At 39.6% G+C, this 21,254-nt stretch overlaps 1 protein-coding gene and 1 long non-coding RNA gene across 5 annotated transcripts in view; one reads left to right on the top strand and one right to left on the bottom strand.

The window, feature by feature from the left end:
• The window catches only part of LOC110844415 (alpha-catulin), a 52,592-nt gene that overhangs the window by 21,190 nt on the left and 10,148 nt on the right, over positions 1-21,254 (top strand). For 3 of the 4 annotated variants that reach the window (XM_035845583.1, XM_035845636.1, XM_035845702.1), the window contains 18 exons: positions 7,168-7,218; positions 7,305-7,365; positions 7,442-7,462; positions 7,668-7,724; positions 7,807-7,910; positions 8,023-8,100; positions 9,828-9,875; positions 9,953-10,010; positions 10,094-10,197; positions 12,405-12,587; positions 12,670-12,819; positions 14,793-14,839; positions 14,914-14,974; positions 18,219-18,323; positions 18,442-18,579; positions 20,045-20,236; positions 20,431-20,523; positions 20,860-21,015. In XM_035845583.1, coding sequence (XP_035701476.1) covers positions 7,168-7,218; positions 7,305-7,365; positions 7,442-7,462; positions 7,668-7,724; positions 7,807-7,910; positions 8,023-8,100; positions 9,828-9,875; positions 9,953-10,010; positions 10,094-10,197; positions 12,405-12,587; positions 12,670-12,819; positions 14,793-14,839; positions 14,914-14,974; positions 18,219-18,323; positions 18,442-18,579; positions 20,045-20,236; positions 20,431-20,523; positions 20,860-21,015 — 1,707 coding nt within the window. The remainder of the gene's footprint in view (positions 1-7,167; positions 7,219-7,304; positions 7,366-7,441; positions 7,463-7,667; positions 7,725-7,806; positions 7,911-8,022; positions 8,101-9,827; positions 9,876-9,952; positions 10,011-10,093; positions 10,198-12,404; positions 12,588-12,669; positions 12,820-14,792; positions 14,840-14,913; positions 14,975-18,218; positions 18,324-18,441; positions 18,580-20,044; positions 20,237-20,430; positions 20,524-20,859; positions 21,016-21,254) is intronic. The other variant, XM_035845668.1, reaches the window with a different exon arrangement.
• On the bottom strand, positions 12,918-14,664 carry LOC118433778. The gene is made up of 3 exons (XR_004833574.1): positions 14,527-14,664; positions 14,003-14,442; positions 12,918-13,932 (listed from the first exon to the last, which is right to left on the bottom strand). It is a non-coding gene; the product is annotated as an uncharacterized LOC118433778 (long non-coding RNA).

The raw sequence follows: 21,254 nt of genomic DNA, 5'->3' as shown, positions 1-21,254 counted from the left end.
AAGAACCATGAAATTTTTAGGGTTCGACGTTAGATATATTTAGCATATTTTACCAAAACTTCAAACTTCTCGAACCATTTTTGACTAATTGCAGGCCAAGATGCCCCCATCACCACTATTTCCCATGGGCTCTCTATTTACTTATGTATGTAGGTGCATATCAAATACACTCATAGGTACACGCACACCTTGCACTACGTTATGGCAAATAGAGAAAGGAAAGAGGAAATCGCATCATCAGGACGATGCGAGGTGCCGAATTATGGAGAACGTTGCAATTAACATTCGCATATTACGTAAATGTAAGGGTAGTAATGGGATATAAAACCCCCGAGGTCTGTGTATGCACTTTGGATGTCGGAATTCTGGATTTCCCAATTTTTGCGAGATTCAAGATGGTAATGGGTATTTTATCAGCATTCGAAAACCAGCACATAGACACATAGGCATACGTACGTATATGATGATAATTAGATAAGAGACCTATTTCCATCATCTCCTTTTTATGACATCGTCATGATACAGCGTAACCGCTGCTACGTACGTAGTGTATTAGATTAAGTAGACACCTCATCATAAATATATTTCGGTCGTGAATTCGTGATAAGGAATGTGACGCCTTTTTTGCAATGTGGTTGTTTATTAAATTTTCCCCAGTCAGTCACCGGTAGCAGATGTGACTAATGTGTTTACGAGGATTTGATGAAGGTGGTTGATTAAAGAAATGTACGAGAGAAATGATGAACTCGTGTGGGACATGCAGGCTGTTGTTCGCCCAAATTGAAATCAGAGTGGTGAGTTAAATAGCCACTTGACAATGGTGATTGGGTGTCACTCCGGATGACAATTAATGCAAATCTCCGCCCCTTCTACTTCATCCCAGATAAGAACACTCGCCTTTTCTCTTCTCCGCTGTTGTTCAAATCAATCTCATGTCATCCTGCGATATTGCCATTTCTTGTAAGGTCTTGGCATGCAAGTGACAGTTTCAATTTTGTCGAGCTTTATACTAAACCATATTTGTGGATAATATTTCGAGGGGCAATTGTTGCTAGAATTCTGCGCAGTATGAGTTGAATTCTCCAAGCGGCTCAATCGTAGTAAGACGGCTAAGAGAACTGGCAATGAGCTGCGTGTGTCATGACACATTTTGAGAATGGGTTTCCTCATGCATAATGATTTTTTAATACTTTTGAGTCTACTTAGCCATTGTCAAAGCCTTCTTTTCATCTCGCATGAGAGGGACCGGATATTAGAAAGAAGGGCTTTGATATGATATCATTGCGTCATCTCATCACAAAAGAGGGATGAGGATGTAAATGCAACGACCAGAGAGGTTTATTTACTTAGCATCAAAATTGTGCATATTCCGTTGCTGCTGCAAAATAAATAATGCACTTTGCGTGGCGGATTACTTGCTTGGAGACAGCTTTGTGTCCCGCACGGATAATGTTTGAATATCAGACTTTGATGATCATCTCAGCCGTTGCAAATAGTGCTATTCATTCCAAAGTTTATTTTCTCTGGAAAGTTGGAAACATTTTAAAACTTGTACTCCGTAGTAATTCCAGTAAGCGAGCGCTAAAGCGTTTTAGTGAAAAATGATTTTCCTCTGGTGAAAATATGGAAATACGTTTTGATTATTTATTACTTTAAAAAATGGTGAAAATTCACTATACTCTGGAAATATGTACATACAATAATAAATATGAGCGCATTTCAAGATGAGTCATTATGTAAGAAATATGTACGGTCACTACCCTGTCACTGGCAGTTCGTCTCGTTGAGATTATTCTGAATGACTGTGGAAAATGGGTTGGTCCACTGCCCCATAAACAATCCGGACAGAAAAGGTTGTACTGCTGCTGCTTTCACTTGCTTTCACAATGCGAAAACCGTGACCAGGATGTTATGCAGTGAACTGAAAACAAGCAAGCGTCTGGTCGGGGGTGACAACGTGTGAAATGTGATAGTGTGCAACTCATTCAATTTCCTCGCCTGTCCGTCCTCCCGGCCTCGTTCTCATATTTATGAACGCCACTATGTAAATCAGCAAGACTAACTCATTGAGCTGACCAAAATGTTTATTAATAATAAACTTGGTGACACATGCGGTTCCCTTGCAAAGAAACGAAACAAAGCAAAACGTAATGAAATTTTGGACGTGAATAAATATTTACAATTTATCAAAAATTTTCGCGTCTCTGCTCATCTTCCAAACGTAGTGTTGTGCATGTTATGCCACGTTTCCTGACCTCTGTTGAAAAAGAATTTCCAAAATTTGGACATGTTCGGATTTATTGTCAGAAGGAAGGACGCAGTTGGATTTTAGAATTCCATTATCCTTCCGTGAAATTGCCTCTTTACGTTGCTTTATGCCCATTGCACTCTGCCAGACGCCGAAAAGCCAAAGTACCAAGCCTGGCTATCTCACCCCGCCCGCAATAACATTATACAAACTGCATTAGCTTACATTACATTATTATGCTGGGTGGGCACGTCCCATGCTTTACATTATGGAAAAAAGCAGGATACAATTCAACGACTTGAAGGATAGTATGGGTGCCATGTGTCGTAATATATATACATAAATCTACTAACCACTCCAACTATTTCGATACATGCAATAACCACGGAATTCCAGCCACTCAGCCCTTATCAAATTTCAGGGTCCTGATTTTTATAATTCCGTTGATAGTCGATTCGGTTTTATTTGTCGACGATGGCTTGTGAAACGGCGGAGTGAAAGTAGTGCATGTGCTTATCGTTAGTGGGCTCACTCAGATTGAATAAAATAAAGATGTCTCATTATAGAGATCAAGTCAAACAAAGCAGCAGCAGGAGCCGGCTCTGCCTTTACAGAAATGTCATAAGGTCAGAGTTATTTATAGCACACGCATCCAGAGCTCCATCCAGTCGCCCACCGACTTCAACTCCACTCAAAATTTAGAGTGGGTGGTCAGATCCGGAGCACTGCATTATTTCCCTGCATTAACCGAGAACCCCTCGCGAGGGCATATCTTTTAGTCGGCATGGCTTTCAAATTTCGTGTTATGTCATATGGAGAAAGCGAAGGTGAACGATTCAACCGTGTGATATAAACGCGAGAGGCCGAAAAACCATTGACATGCAGATTTGCACAAGTCAATTTATGTACATGTATAAATAAGTAGAACATAAGGGGGAAATAGAGCAGGGTATGTGTCGCGTTTTTAGTTGTGCGAGGTCGAGATTGCTTTACTACTGGACAACTCTATGGTTAATTTAAATATCGGACTTTCTTGCAATATTGTTGAATTTAAAAATTCGCTCATTTTTCTAATCAGCGTATTTTGTTCAAGTTCGAGTTTTCACCAGACAGTTAGTGACTTGAAGCAAAAAAAATCGTCAGATACACGCAAACCTCATCAGGTTCACATCACCATTTTTCTCGTTTTCGCACGACTAAACCGGCACATAGACATTGGGGGTAAACGAAAAGGGATTTCTAATCCACCATCGCATTTCGTTCTTTCACCACCTGAAGGACAGCTGCCACCCTTCTTAACGCCTTCTCCAGTTGCATACTTGCACGCACGTGGACCCCATCGTCTTCCACACCGCAAATTCAGGTTTAATTGAGTCTAGCAACAGGATGCCAATATTAGAGAATTTGAAAAAAGTTTCATAATTTACTTCAGAAATATGCACTGAGTTACAAGTAAATATTTCTAGAAAATGCCATTTAACAAGTTCTCTGACTGAATTTCCAACGACACGGTGAGTTGAGAGATGATGATGATGCTGATGACTTTGTTGAAGTGAGGGGAATATATTTATATGTAGAAAGAGAGCGAGAGATGAGAAACTGCACATCCCCATCGCATCCAGGATATCGATCTATTATTTTGACGTTGTTGTTCATGATTCGGATGAAATTGAGCCTATCGTACACTCAGCTCTATGACATGAGTGAAAACGATCTCAGATTCCATTCCTACATAACTTTTGTTCTTCAGCATCCTCAATAATTTTTGTAAATAGTGTAGACATGAATGATTCCTACGTCCCCTGAGGATGTAATGCATTTCGCAAAAACAGAGACGTCCCAACAGATCATTCGAGAGGGCAAGAAAGTGGCAAAAAGACAAGAAAAAGCAGCTAGAGATAAAATCTAAACATCCGTATTTTCCGTAATGTGTAAAGAATGAGGACTAAATCCTCCCTCACTATGATAATGCGGTCTGCATATAACACTTTTGGTCGGATTTGTTGATGTTGATAGGATACACATGGATTAGGATTTGTATTTATCTGGATGAAGATTGTCTCGGGCTTGGCAACTGCCCAAATCTACTTCTACTACTACAACTACTATACGGCATTTTCTACAAACACAATTCTAAGCTTAAATGAATAAATGCTTATAAATACAATACTATCATACGATCTGTATAGGTAGCTTTACACAAAAAAACTAGGGGGCTTGCTACACACATATTTATTGTATGTACACACACATCCTTGCGATGACCAAGTGGTATTAGATGAAACTATATTTTTTACTGCAGATAAAATAAGCAAAATTGCAATTTTATCCTGAAATATTTTATAAAGTACAACAGCAGGTAGTTCGCAACCACAAAACAGCTCACACATTCTGTGCTGCATTTTCTCCCCCTAGTGTACATACATATGTTGGCCCCAGTACGAGTGTATGGTGAAAGTATGCATGTTCACTTGCCAAAATCTGTTTCGGGTATAATTTATTTTACTACGGCAGGTCAACACTTGGAGTGTTGGGACACGGATATAGTTCCACCTTTTTGTAAATCTGTGCCAAAAATAGGATAAAAACCTGTGTTTATACATTGTTGTCACGAATGCAATTTTTTACGCTTTCAGTGAGAGAGGTTCGCAAATTAATTGTTTTATGGGATCCACAACCTTCATCCACATGTGACACACACATCTCATGCTGGCAAGTCTGAAGGTATTTTTTTGGAGCCGCTCTGCGAATTGGATTTAGAAAAGTTGTGCAGCAATAAATTAAAAAGAGTTGGGCATTACATTCCGTTCTATTACTTTGTTCACTACTTTTCTTTGACTTGTATTGCGGGAAGGACGAGCGAGTAGTACGACTTTATTTTTGGTACCCGTAGGCTCGCAAGTGGAGAGAGCCAGCAAAAGTGTGATACACAATTCATCCCAATACTTGGTTCTTCCATCCTTATCTCTCCATCGGCTCGGCTCGAAGGACGGAGGTGAAAGTGGCAAACTTTTCTCATATTCATTTCTCCGTATCGGTGGTCTGTTTGCATCCGAAAATGGAGTTGGATGGGAAGTTCCTGATGGTTCTGACCATGGCTGATGGAACTCTGAAATACATATGGAAACTAAAACTATGTACATTTAAAAAGTTGTGGATTTTCACATTTTACATAAGCATTATGCATGTACATGTCGTAACATAAGTATTCATTTCGCGAATGTATATGTATCTCGAAAGTACGTGTTTTTGTATTTCGTAAGAAATGGACAGAGAACGAATAAAATTGTGTCTGAACAACTGAATGCAAATATTTGTTCAGTGTTTAAAATCTGACCTCGCCCAAAACGCTGTCCGTCTGTAATGGTCTCATCAAATTTATTTCATACACTGAGTAGCACCAGATCCTGGCTGGAGGTTGTCAAGTTGTCAAGTGGTTTCAACTTGTTCGAGGGATTAAACTGGTTAAAGTAGCTCTTGGTTGGTCTCACAGAGATGGAATTGTCAGTGGCGAAAAACCACAGCTTTTGAGCCACTTTCTCTTATTAAAGTCGTACACATGCACACATATAAAGCTTTTCTGAGCATTATTCAAACCAAAACTATTTATGAACAGCTCCATGCTAATTTTTCTTGAATACGTTATAATGTCAAACTTTGCTAACCCGTATGCCTCAAACAGAATTAATTGCACACATCATAGTCATCGAGTTAGTTTTATTGTCTTGCCTTTTGAAAAACTTTGGCCAAAGAAACGAATTATGCTGCAGTTGCACCATCATCACATTGTTTCATAGTATATATTTTCAGTATATTTCGCATCTGCAGCATTATTTCGACCACGTTCTTCTCAAGTATTTCCCATTGCAGAGAGTGAGAGGGAAGGATTTCCTTTGATGTCCTCCAGAAGAGGAGAGGAAGTGGTGGTGGTCGTCGTGGAGGAGAGAAATTGTACGTTGAAATTGGGAGTGAAAGCAACTAATTCCTACGAAGCTGGCCCACTGCTCTTCCATTCCATCCCACATGCACTGACTCGACTTTCTCTCCTTTGTAGAAAAATCTTGCTGGAAGTCGGAGGAAAAGGCCTTCAGTGGAAGAAAGACTGCTGAAAATCCAATCGATTCTTCCTCTTTTTCACTCTATGAGCTCCCTTCACTTTTAAGGAATAAAGTGTAAAGATCCGGTGTGCATGTGTGTGTTGAGGTACGATATTGTTTGTCTTACGAAGGACGTCAATTGGTATTCCACACGACACTGGACACGATGGAAGGGTTGAATTTGCTAATTCAACCAAATAAAATTGAACGAATTATTTTCACAAAGTACATTTCAGGAAATGCTCTTGTGTTTATAAATAGAACATTAGGTACATGAATGAATACACACATTTCTTGTTAGTATTTCTACTCAATGTGTCATTTAGGTGACAATGTCACATGTAAATATGCGCACACAGATACTACATACCTTTAGGTATGCATGCAATAAAAGGAAATGTCGATGGCGCAGATGTTGGTAATTGTGTACTATTAGTATAAATCCCTGGACAAGAGAGGTTCATTTAATTGGGTAATAATTCGATAAATTCAGTGATGTTAAAAGGCTGAATGAACACTTCGTGTCCAATTAATCAGATCAGTTCAATTTAATTGTGTAATGGAGTTTTGTTCCGTGGAAAATGTGTCTGTATACATATTTAAATCACAGATTCATTCACGTGTCGAGTTGATTTGTATTATTAGACACGTACCGGACAGGTGTTGAATGACAATCAATGCACTATTTTATCTGTGGCAATGCAGCATGTATCTAACAATTGTACACGTTTATGCATATTCATGTATTCGTCCAACTTGTTAAATCACAATATACACGTGACATGTATTGGTCAGTTATTGAAATTCTATTTTTTTATGCAGATAACAACTCTGGTGAATGCCAAAGAACGATCTTTCTGTTCGGAGCGGACGGTATGCTGACTAAATTTAATCAACGAGTTCATTCAGAACCTAAATTGGCTATGATATTAATTTTCCTATATTTCTTGGCATTGTAGCTGCGTGCGATATCACGCGTGGGACAATCTGTCAACATCGCCGTGGAACGGTTCGTCACCGGTGAGTAAAAAGCCTTCACTGCAAACCATCCAAGGAGAATCATTTCTCGGCTAATTTGTCTTGTTTTTCATTCCAGTTGGTGAAGCGATTGCTGATGGTGAGTCGTTACTTTCTACACGATACTTGCACTATAAATGGTAAAAACGGGTTAATACAAAGATTGAAATGGAGTTTTAACCTATAAAACGTGTATAATAAATGAATTACAGATAAATTAAATCCGCCAGTCTGTCAAACTTATTGCCTTCAAAAACGTTTTGTAATTCTTTAAATTTAGGATGACTAATAATTTAATTTGACAGACTCTGATGAAATCCGGCCACAAATGTATGCAGCCTGCCAAGAGGCTCGAGCTTCAGGTATGCCTTTAGCTTGTGAACAAATTGCGAATAAATTTCACTCAATTTCCGTCACTTTTTCACAATTCCTATAATTTTTCAGGTGCAATGATAGAAAAATTGTGTGATTATGGGGGCAAATGCATCGAAGGGGGAGTTCCTCGCGCAGTTTCGGACCGTGCCGCCATGGTCCGCGCTGCCAGATCGGTGCGTAAATGTGCATAAAGCACAAGATATGTTTTTTTTTTAAATATTCGCATATGCAGTAAGTGCTGATTGTTCAATGTTAATTAGTTAATTATATGATTTTTATCTTTAGCTTCTCGCCGCCGTCACTCGTGTTCTTCTCTTAGCCGATAGTGTCGTGGTTAAGCAACTTCTTCTCGCCAAAGCCAAGGTAATTGTAGTTGGCTAGTTCTTTCCTCCTTTGAGTTTTGTTAATTAGTTGAGTCGATGAAATTTCCAAGCATCACCCAAATTAGTTAGCATTTGTTGCCACCCGTGTGGACCAAGATTTAATTTCCCTTTCGAGGAAATTGTGAATTGGAGCAAGCGGGCGTAGATGGAAAGTCCTAAACGTTCCGTCTCTTCGAGTCAGTTGGGGCTACGATGCTCGGCGAAAGTTGGTGGCTGATTAGCAATTAGTCAATTATATACCAGCGAACGAGGGGGAATTATATACGGACGAGTGAAGGGTGCAAATTACTTTTGCCATCTTAATACGTTGCTATCAGTTCAGGGTGCGTTTTTCTTCCCTTGGACCTAAGGAATTTTGATTTAATGATTTATTACTTTTTGATGAGACTGTCAAACACAAAAGTTGTATTCATATTTACAACTAAACATTTTCAAGTTTCAAGTTTTCCCTGTAGAAATACAAATAGTATCCGTATATTTATATTATATAGTTCAGTAGCGGTTTCTTACAAACCCAACCTCCGAAGTTTTTAAGCTCTTTGAACTGAAAACGTCGTAGTCGTTTTTCTTTGTCTAGAAGGATGAATCCACTTCCATTATTTCTTGTGAATTAAATTTCCGTTCGATTGACTGCCCACCGCAGTTTTCGCTCTGACAACTTTCTCTTTTCAGCCCGTTTAGGATTTGCTATTAGAATTGTTTAGAATGGGGTTGGTGGATGTTAAAGGAAAATGATTGCGGAACCAGAAACGGTGCATATTGTGTTGGTCGGTTGGTTGGCTGTGTGTGAGAGGTCGGATAATGCACCCCGCAAAAGTGGGAGAACAGACGCCACGCCACCACGTGTACTGCATGGCGAGAGCTACAGATTCGTGAAAAGAGATGGAATTTACTTTTGCCCATTTCACGCTCTTGTGAAACACCTAATGGACGTTTATTGAAAATTTAAAGGGCTCTCAAGTGTCTCTGACTTCGTTTTCTCCCCTCCCATATGCACCACGTATGTATATAACTCAGGTTGCGAACAGGAATACGGGCTGAGAATCCAATGTTATTTATCGAGGTGATAACCAAAGTGTGCGGTTGTGGTTTAGTAGTAATTGGCAAAGTATGTCCACTAATGTTCACCCATAAGTAGGCAAAAAAACAATCTGCAAGAAATGTATGTAGGGCTAATGGACCAACAACTAATATTGATTTTGATACACATTTTGAAGTCTCTTCAAAGTGTGTCGAATTTGAGATTTTTTGGTTTCTAAATTAATGGACAATGTAGGAATTTCATTGTAGTGCCTCTAGCTCGACCACACAGGAAAGTGCAACCATTTGCACCCACTGTTTCAGAGAAATACAAACTACTTGTTGTGGATTAAACTTCAGTTTTGAATCATGTTGCTGGTCGAGTGTCAGACTTGTTGATTTGGCATGAAAATATCCATGAAACAATATGGATGGCAATTAAAATAATTAGGATTCAATTATAGTGTGTAGCTTGCGAATGACTCTTCGTTGGTTACTGGATCCTCAGCGTCAACACAAAAAAAATATATGTATGTAGCTCAAACCTCATATCACGAAAGTTTAATACAATGTGCTTTCTCAATACTTTTATCAATTTGGAACCTGTATTCGTGAATTTTATTATAAAGTGTATACCTTATGAATTTGTGACGCTGTAATTCTTATTCTATTTCTTTTATTTTCAAGGTCTCGAGCACTTTAACCAGACTTGAGAGCGTTACAAATTTTACCGAGGTACGTACATATTTTACATTATGAGAATCTTTTTGGAATTTAAATTAAAGGCACTGATGAAACTTACCTGTTCACAGTTTGTCAAAGCCTTCAGTCAGTTTGGTTCTGAGATGGTGGAGCTTGCCCAACTCACTGGTAACATAACGTTATTCTGGAAATAATCATATGATTCTGGATTGGAATATAACAATACTTTTACGCATATTGTTCTATCGTAGGAGATCGTCAAGCGGACCTCAAGGATGAAAGAAGAAGGGCACAAATGGGGGCGGCACGACATGTACTCGAGCGGTCCACCTTGATGCTACTTACGTCTGCCAAGGTAAAATAGTTCTCATCATTTCGTTCGATTTCCTAATACGACGCCCCTTGATGGGCCACGCTGTATGCTCAGATATATAAATTCATTATGGTGATAATGATAACCATAACCATTAAATTTGTGGGTAAGCTGACATTTTATCATACCAAGAAATCCATAACACTAAATGAAAGAATGGGCAATAAGCGATATGTACTTATGGTTGCACCGTAACCACGACCAGCACAAAGGAGAGAGAATTTGGCTTGGTGACATTTAGGAAATGACACCAGTCAGCCTAGGATCAAATTTTGAAAATTGATGAAGGTGAGAAGAGATGATGGTGGTGGTGGAGTGATGGCGTACCTAGTATACGTACTTATGTAATATAGTCCATGGATGTGGTGCGTGACTAAGTTTTGTACAAACGATGGAAAGTGATTTCAGCATTGACTTGAATGATTCTTGTCATGACTGCGAGAGTGAAAGTGGTACTTTTCCAACATTATTAAGATTTGGAGTGACGCATTTGTACAAAAATCAGGGTGGAGAATTGGATGGTGGAGAGGAAGAAAGTAGGAGCGAGAAAGTAGGACAAAAGGTGCGACATGACTTTATTAAATTTTTTACTTTATCGTAACCAAAAAAGATCAGTGCGGTGTGGTTTTTATAGCTCTTGTAAATTTTATTAGATTCACAGAAGATGACCAATTTGCAAGGTTTATCTCAGGCTTGAAATCTGGTCGTGTGGAATGATATTCAAATCTGCTCGTGACTTTCAATATTTATTTACCATTTCAAGAATACAAATTATGGAGCTCAAACTAGATTCATGCTTTATTAATGCTTTGCTTAGATGAGATTTATTTAGCACTGATTCTCAATTAGGTAGATATTTCATATATCTGACGACGACATTCCTATTCCGTGATCATGCTTTCACTTTATTGCCTGTTCTCAAGAATTGTGTCACTTCAGTCAATTTCGCATCAGCCAACCCATTCTAATGGCGTAGAGAAAGAGAGACAATGAGGCTTTCCATCGTCATTTCATTGTCCCATCATAATTTTAGCGAAATAACCCGCAGCATGGCAAGTAGATGACCCATAAACAAAATCCGTAGCCCAGTTTGAACCCCTTTATGAATTAGGATGCTGCTCGGTCTGTCCGTCTGCTGGACTATTTAAAATTCCCTTTTCAAATTCTGCACTACTGCAAATACGATCAAGTAAAATCACCAAGTTATTTTTAAATTTCTGGCTTCCATTTTTTACCCAGTGGGCGGGGTAAAAAAATCAGAAATCCGTCATGTTTCGCAGAAAGTGTTCAAGAGCGATTTTCGCCTTGGTTTCGCCAATTCCTTGAACTTGTTTGCCACAGTTATTCCGTTGTTGTAACTTGTAGCTGAATCTGTATGTAGAAGAGCTGAGTAAATTTCGTTGTCTCGCTGGAAGCTGCATACTTATTACTTTCACTGGCAAACTCGTCTCGCTGCTCGTCGCTCGGATGCCATGCTGCGGTTACCAGCACATTTCTGTCCACGTGATTTTGGCTAATCACACTAATTATCTGCTCCACTTCCCCTCCACCTCTGTGCATATCGAAATACTTAGCATCACTGAATATCATGCTGTTGGGGCGTAAAGTGAGCTAACAAGACTCGGATTTTGAATAAATATCCAACTAGTTTTTACTTGACTGCCTGATTAGTACATATTTATGTCTACTCTCATGGAGCACAGATTCTCTGGCAGAGTGGTGGAATTCCTCTCGTTTTATATTTACTTCCTTCCTTCCTTCACTCACTGGATGCCCATGAAAACGAATTTGACGCATTTATACGAGACGAGGGAGGAATGAAATGAAATGAGCTTAATGTTTAGCGGCAGTATGGTAGATCAAGATTCTCAGACAATTTGGATTTTTGAGGAGAAATCTCATCTCATCCTCTTCCCTGCAGCAGAAAGAAGAAGGAGGAGATTATTTGAGCCATTCATGAACATTCATGAACTATTTCAACTAAGAATAAAAATGTTATACGAGGAATAAAAGACATTGTATTGTATTGTCTTTACACATTGTAAAGCAACTAATAATCTTGCATGTTCAATTAAGAATTTCTTCAAATTCCATTGTTCTCAAAAATGATAGGTGATCTCATGAAAAAATACGACCCATAAGCTTAGCATTGTGAGACATGAGAGGATAAATGTTTCATTACTTTCCAGACGGTTCTTAAGCATCCAGATTGTCCGAATTCGAGGGAGAACCGAGATACTGTTTTTTGCCAAATGAGGAGAGCCATGGACCTAATTCACTACGTCGTGAAGGACGGCGTACTGGACTCAGCAGCCGCCCTGGTTTCGCACCCTTCGTCATCGTCAGCACAACCATCCCGCATTCCCAAACAGGTTGGAAGGAATTTAAAAGAAACTGCAAATAGACAGAAATCACAGCTTCAACGTTGATGAAAATGAAAATTGGTGTTTGCAGGACGATTGGGAAGGCAACCACAGCTTGAGTTACAGTCTCCAAAGGTTTTTGGACCAGGTTGAGGTGAGTCGAATGACAATGTTAGGACCACAATCACAGTCCAGAACCCAGCTTCCAGCCACCATCGAGCACATTATGGAACGAATTCAAGTTAGTTTTTTACAAATTAAAAAATCATATTACAACTATTTCGTACTTGAAGTTCATTTTTAAATACGTCTTTTTAAGGACTTTACCGACTCTATATATATTTATATATATTTATATATAATTTATTCATCAACAGGTGGTTACCCTCGTATTACAATTCCTTTAAAACTGGCAACCATATTCTCTCTTTAAAAACAAAACAATTTTCTCCCAGGAGTGTTCATCGAAATACGAAGAAATTACTTCCTTATTCAGACAGTAGGGATGGGTTTTTAAGAAAGTGTTATGGAAAGGGTTTCGTAGGCGGAAGAGGTACGCAATGTAGAGGCAAATATGAAGATGCGCCTCCATCTTTCTGAGTGGATCTTTCTCTTCCGTGGACGTGGATGCCTTATCTTCCTTTGTTTTTTTTTTCTTTCTTGGGTAGTGTAATTTCACAAAGAGGGATCTTCACCAGAGTGCCCGTTCCAAACTCTTTTTCATACTGCGCCACGGTACCAGTAGGATTTTTAAAGATATCGTGAGTATCTTTCCCATTGATGGTCTGACCACCATAGATTATTTTGGCATCACAAATTATGTACAGAGCACCATTATTATCCTTCACCAAGTCCACCAATTTCTCTCCCTGTTCAACTCGTCTTCCAAATGGAAATGGGATTGATGCATTCTCAGATTTGGAATTGTGAATCTCCTTAATTTCAAGTTGGAATCCCTGTTTGTCCATTTCTTCCTTTACTTCTGCCTCCAGACCATTTGCGAGTGACACGGATAGGGTGATGTACTTAAATTTAGTGGGATTGATTAAGCATTTCAAAAGTGTAACCGTCTGCAAAACCGCGAACCTTTTCTCGGCATCATTACAACTATCAAAAAGTTCAGGTTTTCCTACAATTCCCTTCGGTTTGACTCTGCTGCTGAAGGCTTCTTGTAGATGGTCTTTATTTTTGTTTGTTTCTTAATTATAGCTCATGAGCATATGCCCAATTTCAGTGACTCCTGCCTTCTTATTTTTGAACTCGTAGACTGCATAGCCGGTGCTCGGTCCCTTGTGTGTCAGGCATTTTGGCTCTACTTCGTCTGCCCTTGTTCCAGAAAATGCAGAGAAACAGTCTACGAGTAAGAAATAAGTATCATAACTGATTGAAGTAATTTGTTATATTAGTTCAAGATGTTTAGCAACCTTCATAAGTGCAGATCGGCCGACAGTCCATCGACTTGTTCCTGAGACACAATTGGTCTGACTTTCTTTCCCTCCGTTGTCCAAATCCTATGCTACACTTTTGTTTCCACACAAATTTCAACCCAGTTTCTCCTCCGACATCAAGCCCTTCTTCGCCCGCAGCTTTGATTAAGGCAATGGCAGATGCTTTCTCTTCCGGTGCAAGGGGCTGCAACTCTGGTGGAGGAACAATCGGTGGGGTGCATTGAGAAAGTGCTTCCGGTTGGCTATAAATTAGATCTTTGGATTCCATCACGGTAAAAGTCTGGCCAACAGATAGAAGGCTGACTTAACTTCCGATCCGAACCCGACACCAAGTTTTCCACTCGTTTGCATCATTCTTATTTTACAAAATCCTGGGGGTGGTCCTCTGACCTTAATTTCTTGTCGATGTGGAGGAACTGTAGTATTTATCATTGCATTTAATTTACATTACAAATGAATCTATGGGCATATTATGAGCAACTATAAAATTGCAATATTACCATTACTACTTTGCTCAATTTTCTTCAAATCACCACCGCCTCCTTCTTCCGACTTTCTTTTATCACCTTGTTCCATACTCTTGAGCACACGACGTAACTGATAAAGAGCGAAGATCAATTATTATTTTTACAACTTGACCTGAGAGATAGTGAGAAGAGTTAAAATTATTATAGCGGTCTCTCAAATCAAACTTCCACTGTCTCAAAGTGCCTCTAAAATCTATTGTCAATGAGTGTACTAAATTCTTCCCTTTGCGTATCCACAGGACTTTACCGATTCTGCATATACGGCACACGAGCACCGAGAAAACATGTAAGCTTATCCGACAGAGGAAATGGCGACGTGAAGAATATGCACCCTCATGATTATCTCTTTGTTGCTTGTAGCCTACTCCTCTGTGATCGTGTGAGACTGCAGCTCAACCAGCTCCTGGGGTCCCTCCTAAGGGTATAAACCATGATATCTTCTAATCTAAATAAATTATCGTTTATTGTTTTCGCCGCGTAAAATAACATATAGCGCTTGACTGCAAGTAGGATTATAAAAGTGTAGAACTCCTGTCGTCAGTCAGATTGAAGAATGGTCTGAATTAGGTGATATGAGAGGATGGGTGCCGTTTTTTAATTTGGCGTCTATTTACTCTCTCACTCCCCATCTTATATTGAGGAACAAATAGAGTGAATGGATAGAAGGGGACGAGTCGACGGAGTGGAATGGATAAAAGCTAGAAATTTAATTAGTGCTCTCATAAAAATTTACGACATCGCTTCACCAAAGTCCCAGTGGTATCCTCAATTCATCCTCATCGTGTGTACGGCATTCTATGAGGAGAGAAAGAGACAGAGAGCGTCTGAGGTCCTTTCCATATCCGGCCCAAATTCCGGGCGACAGCAAATACCAAGAATTAGTAGAGATGGACAAGGAGAACTAATGGCCTGACTGACTGAGTATTGCTGGGCCCATGTGCATGTTTGACTGCCAAGGACCAACGCCACCTCCTCAAGGTCTTTTTCTTAAACCCAGAATTATCCCTTAATGCCGAATTACTCTTCTATTTCGCACAAATCATGAAAGAGAAAAAAGTAGTGTGAATGAAATAGTATTGGAATCCCAATATTCTAGGTCCTACTTTGGATGAACAGCATCCATGTGAAAAGGGTTATCATATATCTTCATCATCCCGCATAAAAGTCCATAGTTAATTTTGGTTGGTTAGTCAGCCTTCGGAGCTGGTGGGTTGAGTTGATTGTAATATAATACAAAATTTGGAGGAGGAAGCTGTGGATATTTGAGACTGACACTTTGACGATTTATGAGATGAAGTCGACAGCTTACTTCCAGTCAGAAGAACTCTCCTACTTCAAATTCATTGCTTTCTCCCTTCTTCTCCTTCTTCGTCTTATCTCGGAGCAGCCAACCAACCACGAAGGAAGCAAGCAACATTTTCCCATCCTAATTTCCACTCTACTTGTCATCAACACTTGCATAATAATGATAAGTCCAAATCCAAAGGTAGAATTCGCTTTGTACTTGGCCTGAATCTGAGGAAGACGACGAGTCGATGGCTTCGTGTGTATTGAAGCCCCGTATATGAGACTCACATTTTATTTTATGCGGAATAAAGGCAAACCGATTCGTAGAAAGGATGAAACCTTATTTGGATGTGAGGAGAAGGAAGGCTGGGAAAAGCCTTGAATCTCCAACCCAAATGAATAAGTGATGAATGCAAATTTGAATTTATCTTGGGCTTCTTCGTGTTCCTGCACAAATTTCAATTTGTCCTTCTCCAGCTTTCCCACCAATTCTTCTACCCTTCCTTCCTCGTGGCTCTCACAAGCTCAACTTAAATTTTGATGGGATCTTTGAGTTGGAAAATAGGTTCGTCTTTTTCTTCTTCTACAACTTATTTTGTGCAGAAGCAGGGGAGAAAATTTACGCAAAAAATTGGAAAAGGATCTCGACGACAACCAGCCCGTTTACTTTTGATGTAGATCGTGTCTGTCTATGTATCTGCTTAAAGAGAAAGGCTGGTCGGGGTGGATTGACGTCATGAGAAGAACAACACGCGGCTGCTAAGTTGGTGCCGCAGTCTAGAGTTCCCACGATATCGTTCCCTGTTGGTGGTGATCATTTATTTATGTTGGTTGACTTTGTCTCAAGGGAGGCCACACACTCGTTCGTTGGCGACCGATTTCTGCATCATCTTTATCTTCATCATATAAATCTCAGCAGATAGATCGAGCGAACACCGAGTAGGTCGACCGCGTCCAGCCGCTTCCGGCCACATGAATCGATGACCAATTTACATTTATTTACGGAACAGATCTATCCATCCATCGTAACAGTTTAGTTTTTAGTGTGGGGTCCATGGAGCATAAATTGTTCCAAATTTATCAGTTATGATTTGCGACGGTGTGGGAAACGTGCAACAATAAATAGAATAATTTGAGATGATGGGCTATGCGAGTTACGATAAAGGGAGAATGTTCCCACGAAACTCACTCGAAACGACCCATTACCCAGAAACAAATGGTTAATTATCACTTGCCAAACTAAAGATAAGTAAGGCGAGTGTTCGGGGAGGAAGGGCGACGGCAACAGACAGAAGATGAGGACGACGAAAAAGAGGAGGAGGGCCGTTTGTATGAAAGAAAGTTTAATGGAGAAAGTCCGTCCAGCAATTTGATGGAGTTGCATTTCTCCCACTACACACAGGCACATGGCATATAGTAGAATAGTGTATGGTGGGATGGTTCAGAATGGCTGACTAATGCCTCCTTAGTTTAGTTAACTGCGCTGAGGAGGGGAGCTTGCGAGGTTGATAATAACAGATCTCGATGCCCTTTGGATATGTGGTAGGGTCCTATGAGTGTACTAAAACCCTGAAGTGGTTTGACTCCATGGCCACATTTGCGCCCGCCACACCCACTCAAAAATGCCTAAAAAACGCTTTCACTCCAGTTTTCACTCACTCAAATCCACGCCAGAAATCCAATTTTACTCGGATTTTGAAATTTCTTTCATCATTACACTCCCAGATAGTTGCTTTCTTCAATCCAATATCAAACCCAATTTTTTCGAAATTTTTAGTATTTTTAAAATTTGAAATTCTGAATGAGGATTGTTGTAGTAATCAACAACTCAAATTACGCCTACGAAATAATCATCAGCAAAATTGAGTTTGATATGGAATTGAAGAAAGCAACTATCTGGGAGCGTAATGGTGAAAGAAATTTCAAAATCCGAGTAAAATTGGATTTCTGGCGTGGATTTGAGTGAGTGAAAACTGGAGTGAAAGCGTTTTTTGGGCATTTTTGAGTGGGTGTGGCGGGCGCAAATGTGGCCATGGAGTCAAACCACTTCAGGGTTTTAGTACACTCATGAGACCCTATCACATATCCAAAGGGCATCGAGATCTGTTATTATCAACCTCGCAAGCTCCCCTCCTGAGAATGATGAAGTTTGTAAAGAACTAAACTCAAATGAAGTAGAACTAAACATAACGAGGGCGTAAGAAAGCTTAACGACAAAGTTAGAGGACGTTAGAATTACATTAAATACATACAAGATGGGCTTGAATGATAGATTTAAGTATAGGATTTCTGTAGTAATGATTATACTCAATTCCTATAATTGTTCTAGAACTCATACGAAACTAAAGACCTTGACATTTACCAACTTACTTTTCCAGGATACAAAGGATGGTGGCTCCCTCGAAGTCGAAAGTGCAATCGAAGGGACGCTCAAATCTGTGTATGAGCTTCGAACCCAGCTCCAAGAGATTGCACTTCTCCAAGTAAGCTAAAACAGATTATGTCCTTATACGTAAATATTACAGTTGACAACCTATCATGAAATTGGAACAAATATTTCGACGACATTCACTACTATTCGGTGTCGTTTGAAATGTGTAGGCTGGTGATATGGTGAACTCGTCCAAAGATGCATCAGAACTGATCGGCGTTCTCCGCAACGCCGCCCTCACCACAGATGCTGACCGACTGGACGAAGTTGCCGATTCCTTTGGGGAGCATCTCGACCACTCTCAAGAGGTAAAAAATTCTACTGCTAATTTTACCATGAAGTTTGAATGGCTTGAAAGAAATATAAAATAACTATTAAGAGATTAGTACCAAATAGAGTTAAAAAATTTACTGAGCAGTGAAAATTTTCGAGCCATTTGAATGGACGTACGTCACTCGTGCACAAACGTTCATGATACCACTCCCAGGAGATAACCCCTTTTAATACTGCCTCCCAATTGACCTTCTCCATACAGCAAAAATATTATTATTATTGCGGCCCATAAAAATCCAGCCCTCTTTACCACACTTCTGGACCCTCAATTAACGAGGATGATGATGCATCAAGTGTCATAAAAGCCGAGGTCACAAACTTTTTTACAATGCCTTCACCCTTCAAGAATTTCTTTTGTGATTGCTTTTGCTGCGATTGTGATCTACGAGTGACATACATACATACATCACACATTTAGTTATGTACGTATGTATATGTATGTACAATATCTCCGTATACAGATGATGACGATCGTGATGGGTAGGCTAGACGATGACGATGATGACATATTTCAATAAGTTTGACTGACTTTTACTGGCCCACATTCTTGAAATCTCGTGCAGTTATGGTTTATAACCACCAATAAAAGAAAAACTTCTTTATCCGAGCAGAAAACTTTTTAAAAACTTGTCACAATTGAATATTCGATTTTGTCAAGAAATACTGAGAAATGTAGGCAAGGAAAGTATTTCGCTAACTCTGTTAACCTTCAAGGTTTTGTCATTATCGGGTAAGTTTCCTTGTTGAAGGCAGATCGGGGAAGGGACGAAGGATTGCGACCAAGTTTCTTTTATTGCTTTACAACGCTGTTGATGTGCTCCCTGCGAGGAGACCGAGTTTCCAGAAAGACTTTCTCTCTCCTCGTGTTGATCTTTCACCTTTTTTCAGAGCTAGGAATTTCCAGTGTGGAGGGAGATGTTGCATCTTGGTTCGTGGCGGAGTGGTGGTGAAGGAAAGTGACTTTCCTTCCTTTCTCCACTGACTGAGAGCACGGGGCCATTCTTGCATATATGCCATTTAGTTTGGGAAAAAGTAATTTGATCAATTTAACTCTCCTAATGCTGGCAGAGAGAAAGAGAGGGGAAGAGAAAATCTGATTAAAATTACTTTGTGCGCACTATGTATAAGACTTGCAGAAATGATCAAAGCTTTAGAGTGGGTTTTTGGTTGAGAGCTTTTTAGAGAAGAATTCAATTAAATGAGGCGAATAGTACTCCTCGATGGTAAGTAGTCAAGTTGGTTGTTGAAGGCCAACTTCTAATTATGCTCTCTGTTCATCAGCAAAAATATTTACTTTGGCGTTGTACTAAGAGCAGTAAAAATATGACAGATCTCGCAGGAGCAAAACAAATAACATGGTTGACTAATTATTGAATATTATTGGTTCCGCCGACTTAACTTTCACCATCTTTATGCATTTAAGTGTGTGTCTTTTATCAGGTGTGCAAACTTCTTCGTCACATCAGCCCCACGGACTCGCTCCATGTGCAAGCCAAATATGCTGAGATTAACTTGAAAATTTATGGGCCCCAGTTGGCCGTCGCCGCCCGAGTTTTGTGTTCAAACCCCACTTCCAAAATTGCCAAAGAGAATTTTGACGTATTCTCCGATATGTGGCAGTCGCTAATGGAGGTACGTATTGCATGTTTATGTATATACGGCAGAATTTTAAGTATTCAGTTTAGTTTTATAAATACATGTTGCGTTTGCAATAATTTACGATTTCAAAGTTCAATTATGTTCCACTGATACATATGATCTATTCCTTGTGCTAAAATACAATACATATATTGCAATCCATCTATACAATTTTTGTATATTAACAGGACGTGGCGTCTCTTACCAACGACATGGGGGATGTTTGTCGAACGAGAGCGATGGGGGATAAAAACTTTTATATGTCACTACCGAGGCCAGGGGTAAGTTAACCACTGCTATATTTACAACACATCTGAATTTTTAGTTAATCACCCAAGCCTACAAAACCACACAACTTTCCACACAATTATATACACAATAATTCTGTCATTTCATTTAACACACTATTTGCATTGCTAACTGACGCTAATTCTTCACAATATTCATACATACACATTATTCCAAGCCATTCGTACACACTTGATGGAATCAGTTGGAAGAAGTTTTCCAAACACGTTTTCTGAAACTACAAAAACTTTTGAGACCCAATCCATGTTTGAATTAGTTGTACTTCTGAGTTGTGAGTGTTTTGGTAATGTACTAATTGGTGTGCCTAGTATGTGCCTCCATCTAACATTAATCACATTGGTGGTGGGACTGGCAATGCCAACAATCCAGTCATTGCTGCACAACCTCCCCCACAACCACTCCCTGAAGTTGCAGACCAACAACAACTGGTACCCATCGATGATGATGGAGGTGCCCTCTACCCGGTATTATTTACTCTGCTTTTCCTAAGTATTTAGCCTTTCCTCGTTATTTTCGAATCCTGGATGGCTTTCACTTTCACTGTAGACAGAATCCTAGCCTAGTCGTGCTAATAACATGTGTAGTTTCAAATGGATCCAGCTTTTTTGCATGCCACACTGCACTTGTTAATCTAATGTGAAATAATCCATGGGTGAAAATGTTAAGCTGCGCATAAAATTCAATTGTATGCATGCACTAGTAT

The sequence above is a fragment of the Folsomia candida genome, unplaced genomic scaffold (assembly GCF_002217175.1).
Source record: "Folsomia candida strain VU population unplaced genomic scaffold, ASM221717v1 Fcan01_Sc001, whole genome shotgun sequence".
Lineage (NCBI taxonomy): Eukaryota > Metazoa > Arthropoda > Collembola > Entomobryomorpha > Isotomidae > Folsomia > Folsomia candida.
The sequence above is the reverse complement of the archived record's forward strand: the minus strand, read 5'-3'. Positions and strand labels throughout refer to the sequence as shown.